General features: G+C 42.1%; 1 protein-coding gene across 4 annotated transcripts in view; it reads left to right on the plus strand.

Annotated features, from left to right (window-relative positions):
- The first annotated feature begins 3,152 nt into the window (after positions 1-3,152).
- ATP8B4 (ATPase phospholipid transporting 8B4 (putative)) overlaps positions 3,153-16,156 on the plus strand; it is a 214,855-nt gene continuing 201,851 nt past the window's right edge. For 2 of the 4 annotated variants that reach the window (XM_070423188.1, XM_070423218.1), the window contains exons 1-3: positions 3,679-3,807; positions 10,989-11,078; positions 12,995-13,062. In XM_070423188.1, coding sequence (XP_070279289.1) covers positions 13,035-13,062 — 28 coding nt within the window. In that variant the 5' untranslated portion in view covers positions 3,679-3,807; positions 10,989-11,078; positions 12,995-13,034. Of the gene's footprint in view, positions 3,218-3,379; positions 3,599-3,678; positions 3,808-10,988; positions 11,079-12,994; positions 13,063-16,156 lie in introns of those variants that run through there. The other 2 variants (XM_070423207.1, XM_070423198.1) reach the window with 2 other exon arrangements.

A 16,156-nucleotide genomic window follows, 5' to 3' on the forward strand; every position in this document is an offset into this window, starting at 1 on the left:
TAATCCCAAAAGAAAATAAAGAGAAAATAAAATGGCACTTTAAAAAATGGTAAAATGGTAGCAGTAATAATACTGGTTAAAAATAAAAATGTGGTAATTGAAAGGGTAAAATCAGGTGATGGAAAAAGAAGAAAAAGAGAAAAAAAAATTGGTTTCTTAGTAAAAAGGTGAAAAAATTAAAAAGAAAAAGAAAAAGAAAAAATTTGCAGTAGTGATGGTCTTTCGGTTCTTCTACTCTTCAGCCTGGTTCGCCTTAGTCCTGCCAGGTATTTAGGAGAGTGTTGAATTTGCCTGCATTACACTGTTCCTCTGTGTTGTAAATCACAGTCCTGATTTTAAAGCAGGCCGTATTTGTGATCCAGTCTGCCTTAATTTGTATTCCCCTAAGAGTCAGTTTGTGGCTCAGCCTCTGGGTGGCAGTGTTTTTGGGTTGGCCTCTGAGGCTATACAGCTTCTCTATCCTTTTTTAATCCTTACCCTGCTCTGTGTTGTTGGTGGGACTGAAAATCCCTCTATAGGCCAGACCCTGGTAACTCCCAGGGACTAATCAGCTTGTTTTAATCCTTTATCTCATACAGGGTGGAATCTGGGTGTGGCTGTGCTCCTTGCCTGGGGGGCTGGGGGGAGGAATTCCACCCTCTGGAGGAATGGCTGCCCTAGTCCTGGGCCCAGGGGGGTCTCAGCACTCAATTCGCTGCCACCTCCTCCGGCTCCCCCTCTTTCCTCAGCCTCTCCCCAGATTCCCCTCGTCTGCACCTTCACCCTCTCTTCAGCACAGGTGAGTGTCTGTATCCGAACTGTCCTATGAGCAGGGTTCAGTGAAAACAAAGAAACAGACAAACGCCGGCCGGCCGCGGAAACGCTCCTCTCTTACTGGTCTGGGAAACGCTCCTCTCTTACCAGCACTGCATGGTCTGGGAAACGCTCCTCTCTTATGGGCACTGCATGGTCTGATCAGTTCCTCAGGATGCCCCCTTTAGTCTCAGTTCTCCGCAATCACAAAATCCAAATCTCAAATCTCCTGGCGCCAGCAAACCCGCGGAACTCCTTACCCTGGTCAGGGTCTGTGTCTGTCCCAAGAGACGCGGCTGTCTGCCATGCGGTCTCCCTCCGACCCTCTGGGCTCAGGTCTGGCAAACTTTCCTGCCCAGATCCCTGGTTTTTAACCTTTCCAGGGGAGGTCTGCCCTTCCCGGCTGCAAACCGTCTCACCAGCTGAGTAAATTTGCCAATTCGGGGTGGGTGTTATTAGTTTCAGCTGCTTACTCCGTTTGCTCCGGGACAAGACCTGGGACGCGTCTGCCTATATCGCCGCCATCTTGCTTCTCATAACACTGTTCAAAACTAGAGCATTTTAAAGCAATTTAGAGCTTTTTAAAGAAGCATTTGGCAAGAATATTTTTAGTAAGCCAAGGAAAGGCATCTCCAGCCTTGAAATTTCAGGGAAAGTGACAAGGCATATGAACTTTTTCTGGCATCAGAAACTTTTGGGTAAATGCAATAAAAACACAACATGTAGCTTCTTAATTTGCACTCACACCTTTATAGTGCAAGTCTGTGTGTGTGTGTGTGTGTGTGTGTGTGTGTGAGAGAGAGAGAGAGAGAGAGAGAGAGAGAGAAAGAAAGAGAGAGAGAGAAAGAGAGAGAGAGAGATATGCAAAACTGAGTCATTATAGTCCTCACCTCAAGGAAAACATTCTATGGGCAGGGAGGGGAGATAGCAGACATTATAGGATCAGCACAGGTGGATGGTACCAAACCCAGTCTCTAGTAGCGCCCACGAGGGAGGGACCAGAGATGCTGGGAAGATCAGAAAAGGCTCGGGTGGGCACACAGAGGCGTGGGAACTTGCTCAGAGTCACCTGGTCTGTCACTGGTGGAGACAGATCTGAGCCCAGATGTCTGATTCTCCAGTCCTGTTCTCATCCCTCTTGATGGCTGCATAGCACTCCTCTATACAGATGCACCTTAACTTATTTAGCCAGTCCCCTATCTTTAAGATATTTTTGGTTGTTTGTTTTTACAGACAGTGCTATAATTAACATACTTACAGATATATTTGCTTGTTTGTGATCATTTGAAAAGTAAATTTTTAAGAGATGGAAACATACACATTTCTATATTTAAAGGCATTCCTTGGTTTCCCTTTAAAACTATTTTTACCAATTTCTATTCCCACTAATGGTGTAGGAGAAGATACTGATTTCCTTATACTTATTCAACAAAGGGAATTACCAAATAGTTGCCAATATGATAAATTAAAAAATGGTATAGAAGCTATACCTAATTTTTTTTAATTTAAAAGTTTTTCATTTTAAATATTTTAAAGAAACAATTGCTTCATTGCATAGGCTGTTTGTTCTTGGTCCTTTTTTTAAAATTTGATTTTTAGATAGAGAGGAGGGGAGAGGAAGAGAGAAATAGAAACATTGATGAGAGAGACACACTGATCAGTTGCCTTCTGCATGCCCCCTACTAGGGATCAAGCCTACAACCAGGGCTTGTGTTCTGACTGGGAATTGAACCCGGGACCTCTTGGTCCATGGGATGATGCTCAAATCATTGAGCCACACCAGCCAGGCTCTTGGTCCTTTTTATCATCCAAAAAGGAAAGCTATCATTCTTGTTTCAAGAATCTGCCCTTTCTTGTGACTGTGGAGCCTTGGGAGGGAAAGGCCCCCCTTTCTCTCCGCTCTGGCTCTGTGGAAAACTGGGGGCTCAGTACCAGATATCCTAGAAGAATGGAGTTGACAATGCACAGGGGATCAGCTTGCACTAGCGATAGAGACATGATGAAAACATACTTGGTTTCAGTACTTAACTGCAAAGCTGATGCAACTTCTGGAAAATCCATAAGTGGATTTAGACATATTTAAAAGGAACTATAATCCTTTCATTTAAAAATAGCCACAAACGAAAATATTTTGTGTTCACCCAATCCCATCTTAAAAGCCAGACCTCTCTCAAAGCGATTTTGAACTACAAACTCAAGTCCATTTCCTCCATGCATTTGTTCTTTGGCATCCTCAGGGTTAACTGTTTGCCTCTTCTGAGCTGAAATTCAGGCTGTTGGGAAACAGGAAGTGTCCTTGCCCTGCTAGTAAATGTTGCATGAGTGTGCTTAGCTTTCATCCATAACAGAGTTGAATTCCCCTTGTAATGACTAGAAAAACACACAAACCGACCCTTGCCAATGCCTTCATGTCTGGGAGAAACAGGTGAGAACTCCAAGGATGTTTGCTTATTTCTCTCCCTCAACCAAGGGCTGATAGAAGTTTGCTAAGCAGAAGTGGTAGCTGGTCACCCCTTCGTTGTCCGGGTCCATCCTTCTGAACTCTTGGTTCCCACCGAGGAAGTCATGCTCCCGAAGCCAGCCTCCAGGGAGCTTCCTTTTGTTTCTCCAAGATTAACCAGTTCTGCCCTGGCAGCAGCCGCCGGCAGCGATAGAAGGAGAGACTCTTCTGGGCTTTTGGTATTTTTCCAAGGAGCGTTTTCTCCCCCAATTCCTCACTGGTAGTGAAACTGCTCTCCCACAACATCTTCCTCTTTTTCTGATGAGGTGCTGATTCTGATCTGCCACTTAGCTGCTTCCGGTGGTGGTAAGTGGTCAAGAGTGTTTTTCCCGGAGTTGGTCTCAGGTTTTCAAGAATGTCCCCTAGAGACCCAGCTTGTTTTCTGTGTAAGCACTAGAGCTTTCGGAATAGCCTTGCGTTTCTCCCTGAGATGGTCATGGAATGGGTACCTGTCTGATCTTCCTGCACTGCTGGGAAAGCTCCCCTGTCGGGGAGAGGGGCAGGTCCAGGCTGCGGTGAGTCGGAGGGAGCTTTCAGGAATCGGTGACTTGGGCAGACTAAGGAGTGCTAGCTTTGTGCTGTTTGGGGCTTTCCTTTTCTCTTTTCCATGTGGTTGAGGCTTAGCAAATAGTCTTTTTCATTCTCCTCTTATTAAAAAATAAATTTGGGAAAAGTTAGTTTGGTATGGGAAATAGGACATTTTCTTTGAAGTTGATTTTTTAAAATCTTGTAATCATCACCTATTAAACAGCAATGGGAGCAACATCATGTCCCATTTTTTTTCGTGTGTGTGTGTGTGTGTGTGTGTGTGTGTGTTTTAATTGGTGGGTATTTGTCACTTCCTTTGGTAGGAGTTGGTTTTAGTTTTTTTTCAGGGGGTTTGTAGCTAGTGCACCTGTTCAAGGTGTTTTCTATTCTGTGGTCAATTCATGCCTTGGACACGAACAGTTTGCCACTAAGCTCTTCTTCTCTGAGGCTTGAGAGGTATGTTTTCAGTTCTGAGATGTGTTTGAGAAAATTCATTCGTCTAGCTGTTTCGTTGATAGACATGAGGGACTCTCAGGTCCCTTGATAACAATGAGCTGTTTTGAAGAAAAAAAAACTGGCAAGAAACATTAATTGGGGGCTGAAGGTTTATTAGAAAGAAGATGAGGAGATACCGTATCGCACATGTGATCCCAACATCTGTGCCCACGATCTGTCACCTTTGCTCAGGTGTTGTTCCGTGCTAGTAGCCTTGGAACAAAATGTAAATTCAGAGTAGATTTTAATTTATATTTATTTTTTGTGCCTTTATATTGTTTCATCATGCATGCATCATTACAAAGGAGGGGCCAAGTGATTTTTTTATACCCCTGGCAGATGTATTGTTTTTTCACAGGAGGATTTTATTTTGTGTTTACATGGTTAACTAGAAATTTTCACAAAGTAAACTGGAAATTGTAGTTCTTCTTGAAAAAAACTTCTATATACTTGCAAGGCATGGACAAGAATTAGATGCTAGTATTTGTTTTCAGGATTTCTCATGAAAAGTAACAGAAAATGGTAACCTCCAAATGTTACACATTTGTAGCACATGTCTAAAGTCTAACTGAACTTCTTAGCAATATTAAATATTTTTCAAGTGTTAACAAAGAAATTTCTGAATGCAAATGTTAAATATTATTGATCATTGTGTTTGCAGAAACACACTCCTTCCTTAACTTGAGGCCGCCCTTATTTCCTTTCTCCTTTTCTTTACTCAAATCTGATTTGCTGAGCACCTACCCTTTGCCAGGCTCCGGGCTAGGTGCTGAGAGGATGAGAGCTCAGCTAGGGAAGCACAGCATTTCATTCCAATGCACCCCTCCATGACCCTTCTTTTGAGGTGGAGTGTCCCCTAGGGACTCTGTCCTTGTCCTTTTATTGACTCATCCTCACCCTCTGTCCTCTCCTCACTTCTCTTTATTCTTGTTCTTCCTGAGTGAGATCATTCATTCCCCGTGACTTCAACATTTCCTTATATGTCGACTCCAAGTCTGCAAGTCTGTCTTTTCTCTTTAGTGCTGACGATATTTTCAATGACCCAGAGGCCGTTCAAGCCTAATGGGTTCAAAATGAACTTTTTCTCCCACCCCAGGTCCCGCTCCTGCTCCTACACCTCCTCTTCCTCCTCCTCCTCCTCCTCTTCCTCCTCCTCCTCCTCCTCTCTCTTTACTGCTGTATTTGGCATTTTAGACAACGGCACCTCTATCCCCTCATTGTGCTGAGGGAAAAACCTGAACGTCACCCCAGATTGCTCCTCGTTCTGCACCATAACATATGAGCCATTTATAAACTCTGTCAGTTCAACCGCAGAAACATCGCTAGGATCCAGCTCTGCTTGCCGGCTGTCATTGCTCCCCCGTTTCTCTCCATGCCAGTCCATGCTGAGAGAGGAACCTTCCTAAAAACTCTGTCAGCAGGCGCTTGCATTGAGAGAACAAGGGAGCAAAGACAATGGACAAGGGGGGCTGAACTCTAATCATCCATTCTACAGAGAGAGAGAGAGCTCTTCTGCCTTCCCATTACCTTCAGGGTCAACCACAGGCTCTTAACCACAGTGACGCTCTCTGTCATCTCATCTATCAAATGGAGACAGTCCCTGACATAGGGTTTTGGTGAGGATTAAATGAGATGATAGATATCAAGTGCTTAGCCTGAGGTCAAGTACCCAGTGAATGATAGTGACGATGGTAACAATGATGAGATTTTGCCTTCTTTCAGAATCTATCTCTTATCTATTTTGCCAGCCCCATATCACACCACATTCCTCCATGCTCCCTGCAGTCTGGTTGCCATGACTGCCGCTGCTCCTCAAACCTTCTCTTTCATGCTTGATCTTTCCACATTTTGCTCCTTTTGCCCGTCCTTACCTCATTTTATTAAGCAAACTCTTCTATTTCTTTCAAAAGGATACTACTTGGAATCACCATCTGTGAGGTCTCAGCTGACTCTGCAAAGCAAGCTTGGTGACTCCCTTCCCTCTGACTCCGTGGATCTCGGTCCCTTCTTCTATCATAGCCCTACACATGCCACGCTAATGATTCTTCCATGTGTCTGTCTGTCTTGTCTTTCTCAGACTGTGGGCTTTTGAAGGACAGATGGGGCCTAATGATCTTTGCTTCCCTCTACCCAGCCCAGGTTTGACATAGAATAGGCACCTGATAACTGTTTGATAATTGAACATCAGTAGGGATGGCTCTCAGATTTGATGGGAGGTTTTCTACTCGTGGAGAGTTAAAAATACACTTAATAATAAGGACTTTATTTTTTGAGTCTTAACTTGGTAACAGGAGTCACTGTGCTCATTCCTTTACAGTCATGACCTTATATAGATTGCCTAGTGATCCTAGAGTTACCCTGATTGCGGCTTTGACAGATAAAAACCCCCAGGGCTTAGAAGGGAAGGGAACTTGTGGAGGTTACAGGGCTAGCAGGACCAAACCCAGCACTCTACTCTAGTGCTGGTGGATGAATAGGGAAGTGAGAAAGGGAGGGAAGAGGACCAAGTCAGGGGGGGCATGTTTGGAAGAGACAGGCAGGATGAGGAGGGTGAAAATATACAAGGGAGGCAGAGAGAGCAGGCTAGGGAAAGAAGAAAAAGGGAAGACGAGGGAACTAGGAGACTAAGTTGGAAAATGAGCAGGGGATAAACAGGATGAGGAAGGGAAGCAGGGTTCCCACTGCTTTAGAATTTTGTGGCTGGGTAACAGCTGCATGCCGAACAGAATATAAACAGATTTCAGTGTTGACATGACAACGCACAACAAAATCAATCTGATATATATTATATGGGAAATAAAATAATTTATTGTTGAGGCATGGAAGTTAAATATAATTGCTACGCAATTTATAAATTTGGCTGTACTAGCCACCACTTTTATAAACATACATATAAATTCACAGACTGGCTTAAATTTCTTTTTACTTCTATTTTTGCCCAATATCTACAATCTGTAAGCATTATGGTCCTTGGCAGCTGTCACCGACACCAAATATGATTAAAACATTATCTACACCTTCCACCCTAAAACTACACTCCAGTTGCACACATGCAGGACAGTGGCCTGGGCTGATTCCTCATCCCTCATTGCTCTCACCTTCCAAGGTGAGATTTCCCCGCTCCCCTACCTCCAAGATTTCCCTTCCCTGGGTTCTTAGAGCTGTGCTCTGGGGCCTGACCGTGGGTTATCTCGGGAATATTCTTGGGCTGGCAGGGATGGTTGCCAGCAGATATGACTGCAAGGTTGCTGTGTCCAGGGGTGGGAGGACTCAATAAAGCATTGCTTTTCAGCCTCTGGGAACCTAGAGTTGTGGGAGGAAAGCCAAAGGGTAGAACCAGAGAAGATGGAGGGCATCATGAGGAGAGAAGGGGCTAGTTTCCTAAATCTGCCATCACAACTTCCGTCCCTCAGACCCCACTATTGTTCAAGTTAAAGTTATGGAGAGTTAAAAATACACTTAATAATAAGAGCTTTTTTTTTGAGTCTTAACTTTGTAGCAGGAGGCACTACGCTCGTTCCTTTACAGTCATGGCATGATTTAGATTGCCGAATGATCCTGCGAGTTACCCTGTTCAAGCAGGTGGCTTTTCAAGGTTTACTTAAGCTCACCCTGATGCTGGCCTCCCAGGGAGCCCCCCCCTTTCCCACTCTTGGTTAGGTCAGTCCTCAAAGAGGTATGTTGGGTTGGAAAGCAAGTGCTGTAGTGGGAAATATGAAGGAAATTTAGGGAAACAGGGAAAGGAAACTGGAAGATTGAAAGAGGAGGGAAGGTAGGGAGTAGGAAAGACAGACTGGGGAGGAGGACAGGTGGGGAGGGAATACTTCTATGGAGTGAACTGTATACGCATGTTTATTTAACCTCCCATCACCTCTGGGACAAAGGCATTGTTATCTCTATTTTACAGATTCAGAGATTGAGTCTTAGGAAGGTGAAGTGGCTTGGCCAAAGTACCACTGGAGAGAAAGTACCTGAGCTGGGATTGGAGCCTGTTATCCTAAAAGTCTCTCCTGTATGGTACAGTCTCCAGAGGGAAGAGGAAGCAGAGTTGGGGAAAGACGAAGACAAGCAGAACAGAGCAGAGACTGGCGAATAGAAGTAGAGGAGGGCAGGAGGTCCTCACAGGGGGTGAGGTCTGGGGTTGGGCTTGTTGAAGATGGATGGGCCCTTTCCCCATTGGCCCATCTTGTCCCTGGGTCCTGAGAACTGGAGAGAACCCACTGCTAAATAGAGGATTTCTCCCAGGGGGGCACCCCAGTTCTTTCCTGGACCCTGAGATGAAGCCAGGCAGGAAGGGGCTCACCTGGGCTTACTTGCCCTGAGAGAGCTGCCAAGAATGTGCCCCATGCTACTCTCCTGTCCTGGCTTTGAGTGCTCCTGTCTCTTCCCCAACGGCCCTGGCTCCTTTCTTTTCCAATCTCCTCCAAGTCCTTTGCCTCTTTGTCACTTTACCCTATAGTTTCAGTCTTTCTCTTTCCACTGGCTGTGCTCCCTCAGTTTATAGCCATGTCTCTGTGTTCCTATGCAAACACATCTCTTTAAAGTCTCATTACCTATTTACATGCATTTCCTTTATTTTACTGCAGAATGTCTTAAAGGAGTTAAATTCACTGTCCTCATGTCACCCTAACTCTTATTAGATACTTTGACAAAGAAAGCCTTAAACATAACGAATACACCCACTTTCACTGTGCGCCCCAGCCCCAATTCTCCCCACCCCCCGGGTGGGTTCTGAGGCTCGCAGAGCTTATTTGCCCAGATTCTGTGATGATTTAGTGCTAAAAGCAGGAATCCAAGAGCAGGCTGCTTGACTCCAAAGGACAAGCTTCCAGCCACCACATCCTGTTGACCTCGAGCAGGTCAGTAGGCTGTCCCCTTGGAGGCCTCTTGGCAAGTTTACTATGGCCAGAGTGGGTTGTTTCTCCTGTAAATTTAGGGCCATACTTCAATAAATAGCATGCCAAAACCAGAGCTATCTTTCTGGGGCAGACTAATATTAGCTCAAGAGACTGATGAAATCAAATAAAAATGACAACATATTAACTCAAAATGTGTAATAGGCCCTGGTCAGGTAGCTCAGTTGGTTAGAGCAGTGGTTGGCAAACCGTGGCTCACAAGCCACATGCGGCTCTTTGGCCCCTTGAGTGTGCCTCTTCCACAAAATACCACGTGCGGGCGTGCACGTATAGTGCGATTGAAACTTCGTGGCCCATGCGCAGAAGTCGGTTTTCGGCTGGGCAAGTCTATTTTGAAGAAGTGGCGTTAGAAGAAGTGGGGGGTGTCGGTTGGTTGGGCGACAGGAGACTCGGTGCAGGTGGGCCGCGGGATACGCAGTGCAGGGGAGGTACCTTGTTTTGAGGTACATTTGCTGAGGTCGACCCCTTCCAACTCTCCCATCCCACCCGTCTATCTGAAACAAGTAAACAAGACGAGTGTGGATGGGAGAGTTGGAAGGGGTCGACCTCAGCGAACGTACCTCAATCAGATTGAGGACGTTTTTAGCAAAGGCCAGCTTAGGAGTACCCTAATTAAGTTAATAACAATGTACCTACCTATATAGTTTAAGTTTAAAAAATTTGGCTCTCAAAAGAAATTTCAATCGTTGTACTGTTGATATTTGGCTCTGTTGACTAATGAGTTTGCTGACCACTGGGTTAGAGCATCATCCCGATATGCCAAGGTTATGGGTTTGATCCCTGGTCAGGGCACATACAAGAACCAACCAATGAATGCATAAGTAAGAGGAATAACCTCTCTCTCTCTCTCTCTCTCTCATCAATCAATTAAAAAAAAGTGCAATAAAACTGTGAGGAGCACCAGCATGCTCACTTTGGCATGCCTGACTAGTGCATTCTTTCCCTGCAGGCAGACTTCCATGGGAAAGCAAGTTATTATCAGCAGGTTGCCTAGTGGTCCTGGCATTAGAGTAGGGGAATTAAGTATAACTTGATTGTTGAATGACCTCAGACCATTAAAGGGCATTTCAATTTAATCCTTTGCTTAAGCATTGAGTTAACTGGGTGTCCCCAATTTAACTATCAGTAGGGACCTCCTTAAGGAATCATAATATGGACAGGATGCCCTCTTTCCTGCTGCTTCAGCTTGGATGTCATGTTATCACCCTCAATCCCAAGGTGTTTGAAACCAACTTCTTATTCTCCCCGAACAAACTGGAGCCATTTTTTTTTTCACTAGGAAAATTATTTTCTGGACCAAGAATCAAAATCTGAACTTGAAATGTAAAAAAATAAAATTTTCATGCAAGCATAACTTTCAATCTTTTTTTAAAAAAAGAAGTTGTTGCATTTTTAAATGAATTAATGGACATAAAATAGCTATTATTTCTTAGCTACTTCTTTCTCTTCTTACTTTTCCCATTCCTCTATTTCTTATAAAACACCCCCAGGGCTTTCACACAAGGAAACCACCATTTTAATCCCTTGGGTAAGATGAAGTCAAGGGTAGGATAAGACCTGCAGGCAGCTCTCCTTTTTTCATTTCCTCTGCTTTGGGGTGATTTCAAAAAAAGAAAGAATGTATTCATGTAAATATTGTTTGCTTCAACACTTGTAAATGATTGGATTTCAAAATCCAAAATTCCTATTTCTAGAGCTAGATTTCACTTTAGCAAGCCTTTTCTCTCACGTGATTTTGTTTACTCTGATTTCCTTAGACCTTCACTGATCCAAAGGTTCAAGAAAAGATGACTGTGTTTACTCCAGCATCCTTTAGAGGTGAAGCAAGTGTCAGCTGGAGTATTTTGGTGAGTTGATGAATATGCAGGAATGAAAGAACTAAATTTTACTTTCTCTAAGTGAAACTAGATTCTGCTACTTTAGACTCCTCCTTGAATATGCCCGGATTCCACTGTTACAAGGAAAAGATTGGATTGAAGGAAGCATAGACCTGAAGGTCAATTATTAATTTTTGTTGTAACTTTATATCCTAGAGAATAAAAACAGTTGACTAAGATCATTAATAAGAGATAACTTTCACAAATCTTATAGAAATATTGTTTAATTCCTACAACAGTGATTATAGTATCACTCTAGATTAATTACCAAGTAGAGAATATTTTGTACAAAAACAAAAATGGCTAAAATTAAAAAATGGATTTAAAATAAAAGTTTTTAAAGGTATTTTGAAAATGGTATTAGATCTCTCTCTCCCTCCCAATTTTTTTTTTTTTTTTGGAGGCCACCAAAATTTTTGGTGGCCTTAAAAAAAAAAAAAGAAAACAAAGAAAATGGTATTAGAGAAAGTAAAAGCAATGAAATAGCTGTATGACTGAAAGGTAATTTTAGAAAAAATATGATATGGCTTTATGTTTTATTATCTAGGGACTTTTATAACTAGATGTTCTTATAGGAGGATCTAAAATAAGAGAGGCAAAGGGTTACAAGGATAGTTTCTCTTTAGTTACCTTTATGTTGCACAAATATACTTAGGTTCATCTTTTGTATTGGTTTTCTGTTAGTACTAATCCCTCAAGGCAATCTAGCAAACCAATAAGGAGGAAAAAAGAATAGGTTGGCCAGTGGCCAGTGCTCTTATTAATTTCCTGAGAGATTGAATTTGCGCCTGCATTTTCATTGCCACCTGTCAGCGTAGAGTCCCTCTTGCCACCTTGCTCCAAGAATCACTCTTCCGCCTGCTCCTGGGACTCTGAGCCATGAAAACAGAGCATGTTCACTTAGTCCCCAGAGAGTTTTCAAGCCCTAACAAGTTGGATTAGAACTTGCTGATGAGCCGTAACCTTCTGGCCAGATGGGGCCACCTGATCAGATGTCATTGTTTCAGAATCTATCCATCCCTCTCCCTGTTGCCATTTTTACCTGTTGCTGTGGCCATTTTTTGGGACAGAATAGCCTTTCATGGACAAAAAACCCACTTCTGTCCATGTTATTTCTCACAGGAAGTCTTCACCTAAAAAAAATCCTTTTTGTGAATCTTCTTTTTGAAATCCTCACCTGAGTGTGTGTGTGCCTCTAGTTCTCTTTTGCCTCTGGGGTGTGTATGTGTGTGTGTGTGTGTGTGTGTGTGTGTATGTGTTTGTAATTACCTGGAGAAGACTATTCACATGAGAATAAATTGAGGAAAAATTTTGATTGTATTTTGTTCTCTAGAACCTGGCTGATAATTACCTCTCACATGTAACTCCCACGGTTTAGCAGTGGTCCGCAGCTCCAGCGGTGGGAAGGAATCACCATAGCACTTGGATAAAAGGCAGATGCCCATGTAAATGTCTAACCACTATGCTGCACACTGGAAACTAACGTGATGTTGTATGTCAGCTGTGATTGGAAAATAAAAAGGCAGAGGCTGGAGCTTCACCCCTGAGATATTCTGATTCATAGGGTTTGGACTATATTAGAAACTTTGGCTCAATTTTAAAGCCAAATTGAATAGCACACATGTGCTTACCTTAAGTTTGTTTACGTAGCTTTTACAGTATAAATATCTTTATATAGAATTATTTGTATAGAATTATTTTTGTATAGAATTATTCTTATCTAGTTAGATTTGAGCCTGAGATGTGGGATCTGTTATTCCTCACTGTGCCAATGGCTTCCTACTCACCTAGATCTGACAAGGAAAAAAGTTAATGGGTAGAAATGTATGGTTAATGAGCACTTTTCAAATAGTAATGCTGTGCGCTTTTCTTGTTTCCTTTTGTAGGCCAACTGTTGAGACCCAGTGAAAAGTAATCGGCGCAATAATGTTCTTCAGTAAAAAGAAACCACGTGGTAAGTGCAGAGCTCTTCAAACGATGCAAAGTGAATATGATTTTTAAATTAAACTAAAGTTTATTTTGGGGAAGAGTAATTTATATACAAAAAACCCACATCTTAAGTGTTCAATTTGATGAACTTTGACAGTTGTGTACATCTGAGGAACTACCACCTGAAAACAAGATACAGAACATTCCAATCACCACAGAGCGTTCCCTTGTACCCCCTTTCACTCATTCTCCCTGCACTCCACACAACCGTGTCTGATTTCTATCAGTTCGTTTTGTCTGTTTTTGAAATTAACATAAATGAAATAATAAGGCACGTATTCCTGTGTCTTGCTTCTTTTACTCAGCATAAGGCTTTTGGACACACATCCATATAGTTGACATACATTAGTAGTTGTTCTTCATTTTTTCTTTCAAAGCAGTATTACACAGTATCAATGTACCAATATTTAAAACTAAGATCACACAGTTAGAAATAATTTTGGTTCAGGATGGCGGGAAACACATGTTGTTTTCTTGGTTGGGTAATTGGTCTAGCTAGCTGAACAGCATGAACAATAGTTCAGTTTCTTTAATATAGCATCCTGGCCAGAGAGCACGGATGTTCTCTTTTGCCTCTAGTTAGTGACAGACCATTATGTAACTTTTTTCAATGAATGTGTATTTAATTAATTACCGCTATTTTCTCTATATTTGACCATAGACTTCTTAGAGACAAAAGGCAGGATTGGAGTTGATCTAAAGCACGGTTCCTCCATGTAATAACATCTCTTGACAGGTGATTAACCTACTTAGAGGAGCAATTGTTTAATGGTGAAGTCTATTCCCTTTTTGGGCACTTATTTATTGCAACATTCGGCCTCATAATGAGCTGGAATCTGTCTCAATGTAGTTTCTACCCAGAGGTCCTTTGTTATACCCTCGGGGGCAAGACTTTCATTATTCCCAATGCCAATCTACGAGTTTAGAGCTATTGTCATCATTTTTTATTTTTTAAAAATGAAATGATTATTTATATCAAATCACTGGTATAATCTTGACAGTGTAAACATTAGATTGACCAGCTTTCACAGGGACACGTTTCCAGCAGCTACTGCTGTAGGGGTTTGCTGTGTTTTGACGACACAGCTGGGGCTGTGCCTGCTCTGGCGCAGATTTGCAGAGAAAGCTGAGGCCAGACCCTTCCTCTTGTTCTTGTTACAATGGCCACATGACTTGAGGGACTGTCATTTGTGTCACTATCATTTGCATCATCATGACTGTGCATGATGCAAATCTTTAGGTCATAGCAGTTTCTGTAGATCTGGTATAGTTTTATGACCTAAAATAGTCACCCACTTACACACTTAGTCAACAGATGCTTTTGAGCCTTATGGGAAGTGAGGTAGTATCGACCTTTCTTGATTTTGAGTAGTTTTTTACGATTCAATAAAATACATGTATCCTCACACAGTTATCAAGTTTACAGTAGCAACAATAACTCGAAAACAGTTTACTAAACATTCCTCGCAGTGGTATATTTACCAGAGGAGCACAGACTTCTAATCAGCCTGCGGTTGTCAGGAGAAAAATCATGCAGAAGTGGTATTTTACCTCAGTGAGATATATAATATCTGCAGCATTAATTATGGCATACTCACATTTATACAAAATTTCACAGAATCATCAGGAAGCTTGGGCCAGTGATGCTGTATATGACAATATACCAAATATAACAGGCATGCCACAGTGTTGTGGGACCACAATTATTTGCTCCCAGACATGCTTTATTGTTTATTAATTCCACATTTCTAGAAATCTCACATTCTTCAAGATGTAAAAAGTGTCAGCTACACATTTGTAATATCTTATTCAATAAAGGGAAAAAAAACTGAAAAAAAAGTGTCAGCTAATTGACTCAAACATTTAAAACATTAAGATTATAGTCTATGTTCTGTTTGTTCTTTGTAATTCACCCTTTCTGTGTAGCTTCAAGGAAGCCTGAAGACAAATCATTTTAAGACACATATGTGCTTTTCTATAGAGCAATCAAGAAGAGCATTGCTCATATGTAAAATACCTAATTCAGATTTCATGGAGTTTGGTAATATGGAAAGCAAAAGGAGTAGATAATTAGAGGCTTTCTGTAAACTAGCTAAAGTTGCTCTTAACTCTACAATGTGGGGGTGTGGAGCCAGCATGCTCCACAGGGGAGCCCTTAGTATGTTTATAGGGTGTGGGGTGGGAAAAATCAGACCAGGGTCACATATGTCTTTTGTGGGCCCTTCCTCCAAAAAATATTAAAAATTATATTTTACAATTATAGACATAAAGGCAAATATAATCCAGATAAAAATCTTTATTATGTATTCATTATTATGTTTATTTTTCCTTCTCATCTTAAAATATATGAAGATTTAAACATTTTTGTGTGCCCCTCCGAGTACTGTGGATGCTAGGCACTGCATCTACTGCGCCTACAAATAAGGCAGTTCTTTGGTGGAAGTTTATATCCCTGCTTCTCAGGCATTTTTGAGCACATACGCTAGCAAGTACTGCATTGGTTCTGCAGTAAAGGATTGGTGATAAAAAAGTTGAATAAGGCATGGAACCAACCCTTAGAGGTACCATGTCAATGCCCATAAAAGTACACGTATGTGTATTCATATATGTGTTTAAAGAGTGTTATTTCTGCTTGGATTTACCCCTTTATGGAACAACAACAAACCCAAAAGCTGTTTCTGGAGTTTTGCAATCATGCTTGTGAGGGAATTAGTTTTTGTTGAACTTGCTTTTTGTCTACTATAATGATTTGTCTGTAAAATTGGATCAAGTTTTTTTCAAAATCATCTATTTTCTTCGTTTAGCTAAGAACAAGGCCAGTGCAATGGAGTGCCAATCATTACTGACACAGCTATGACACACTTAAGACAGTGCTGGCTTCACAAAATCTTTCTTGCAACCTGGGGGTTAGTACCCGCTCAGGAGCTCTCTTCTACTTTGTAATAACTGTTGGTGTCCAGAGAGGAAAGGGCTTGGGAAAACTTTTTTTTGTGCTAGAGAGGAGGCCCCTTATCTGGATCCCAGCACCGTCTGACATGAGGCAAATGGTGATGGGGTGG

The sequence above is a fragment of the Myotis yumanensis genome, unplaced genomic scaffold (assembly GCF_028538775.1).
Source record: "Myotis yumanensis isolate MYYU_CA2020_CCGP unplaced genomic scaffold, mMyoYum1.0.hap1 SCAF_1, whole genome shotgun sequence".
In the NCBI taxonomy this organism is placed as follows: Eukaryota; Metazoa; Chordata; class Mammalia; order Chiroptera; family Vespertilionidae; genus Myotis; species Myotis yumanensis.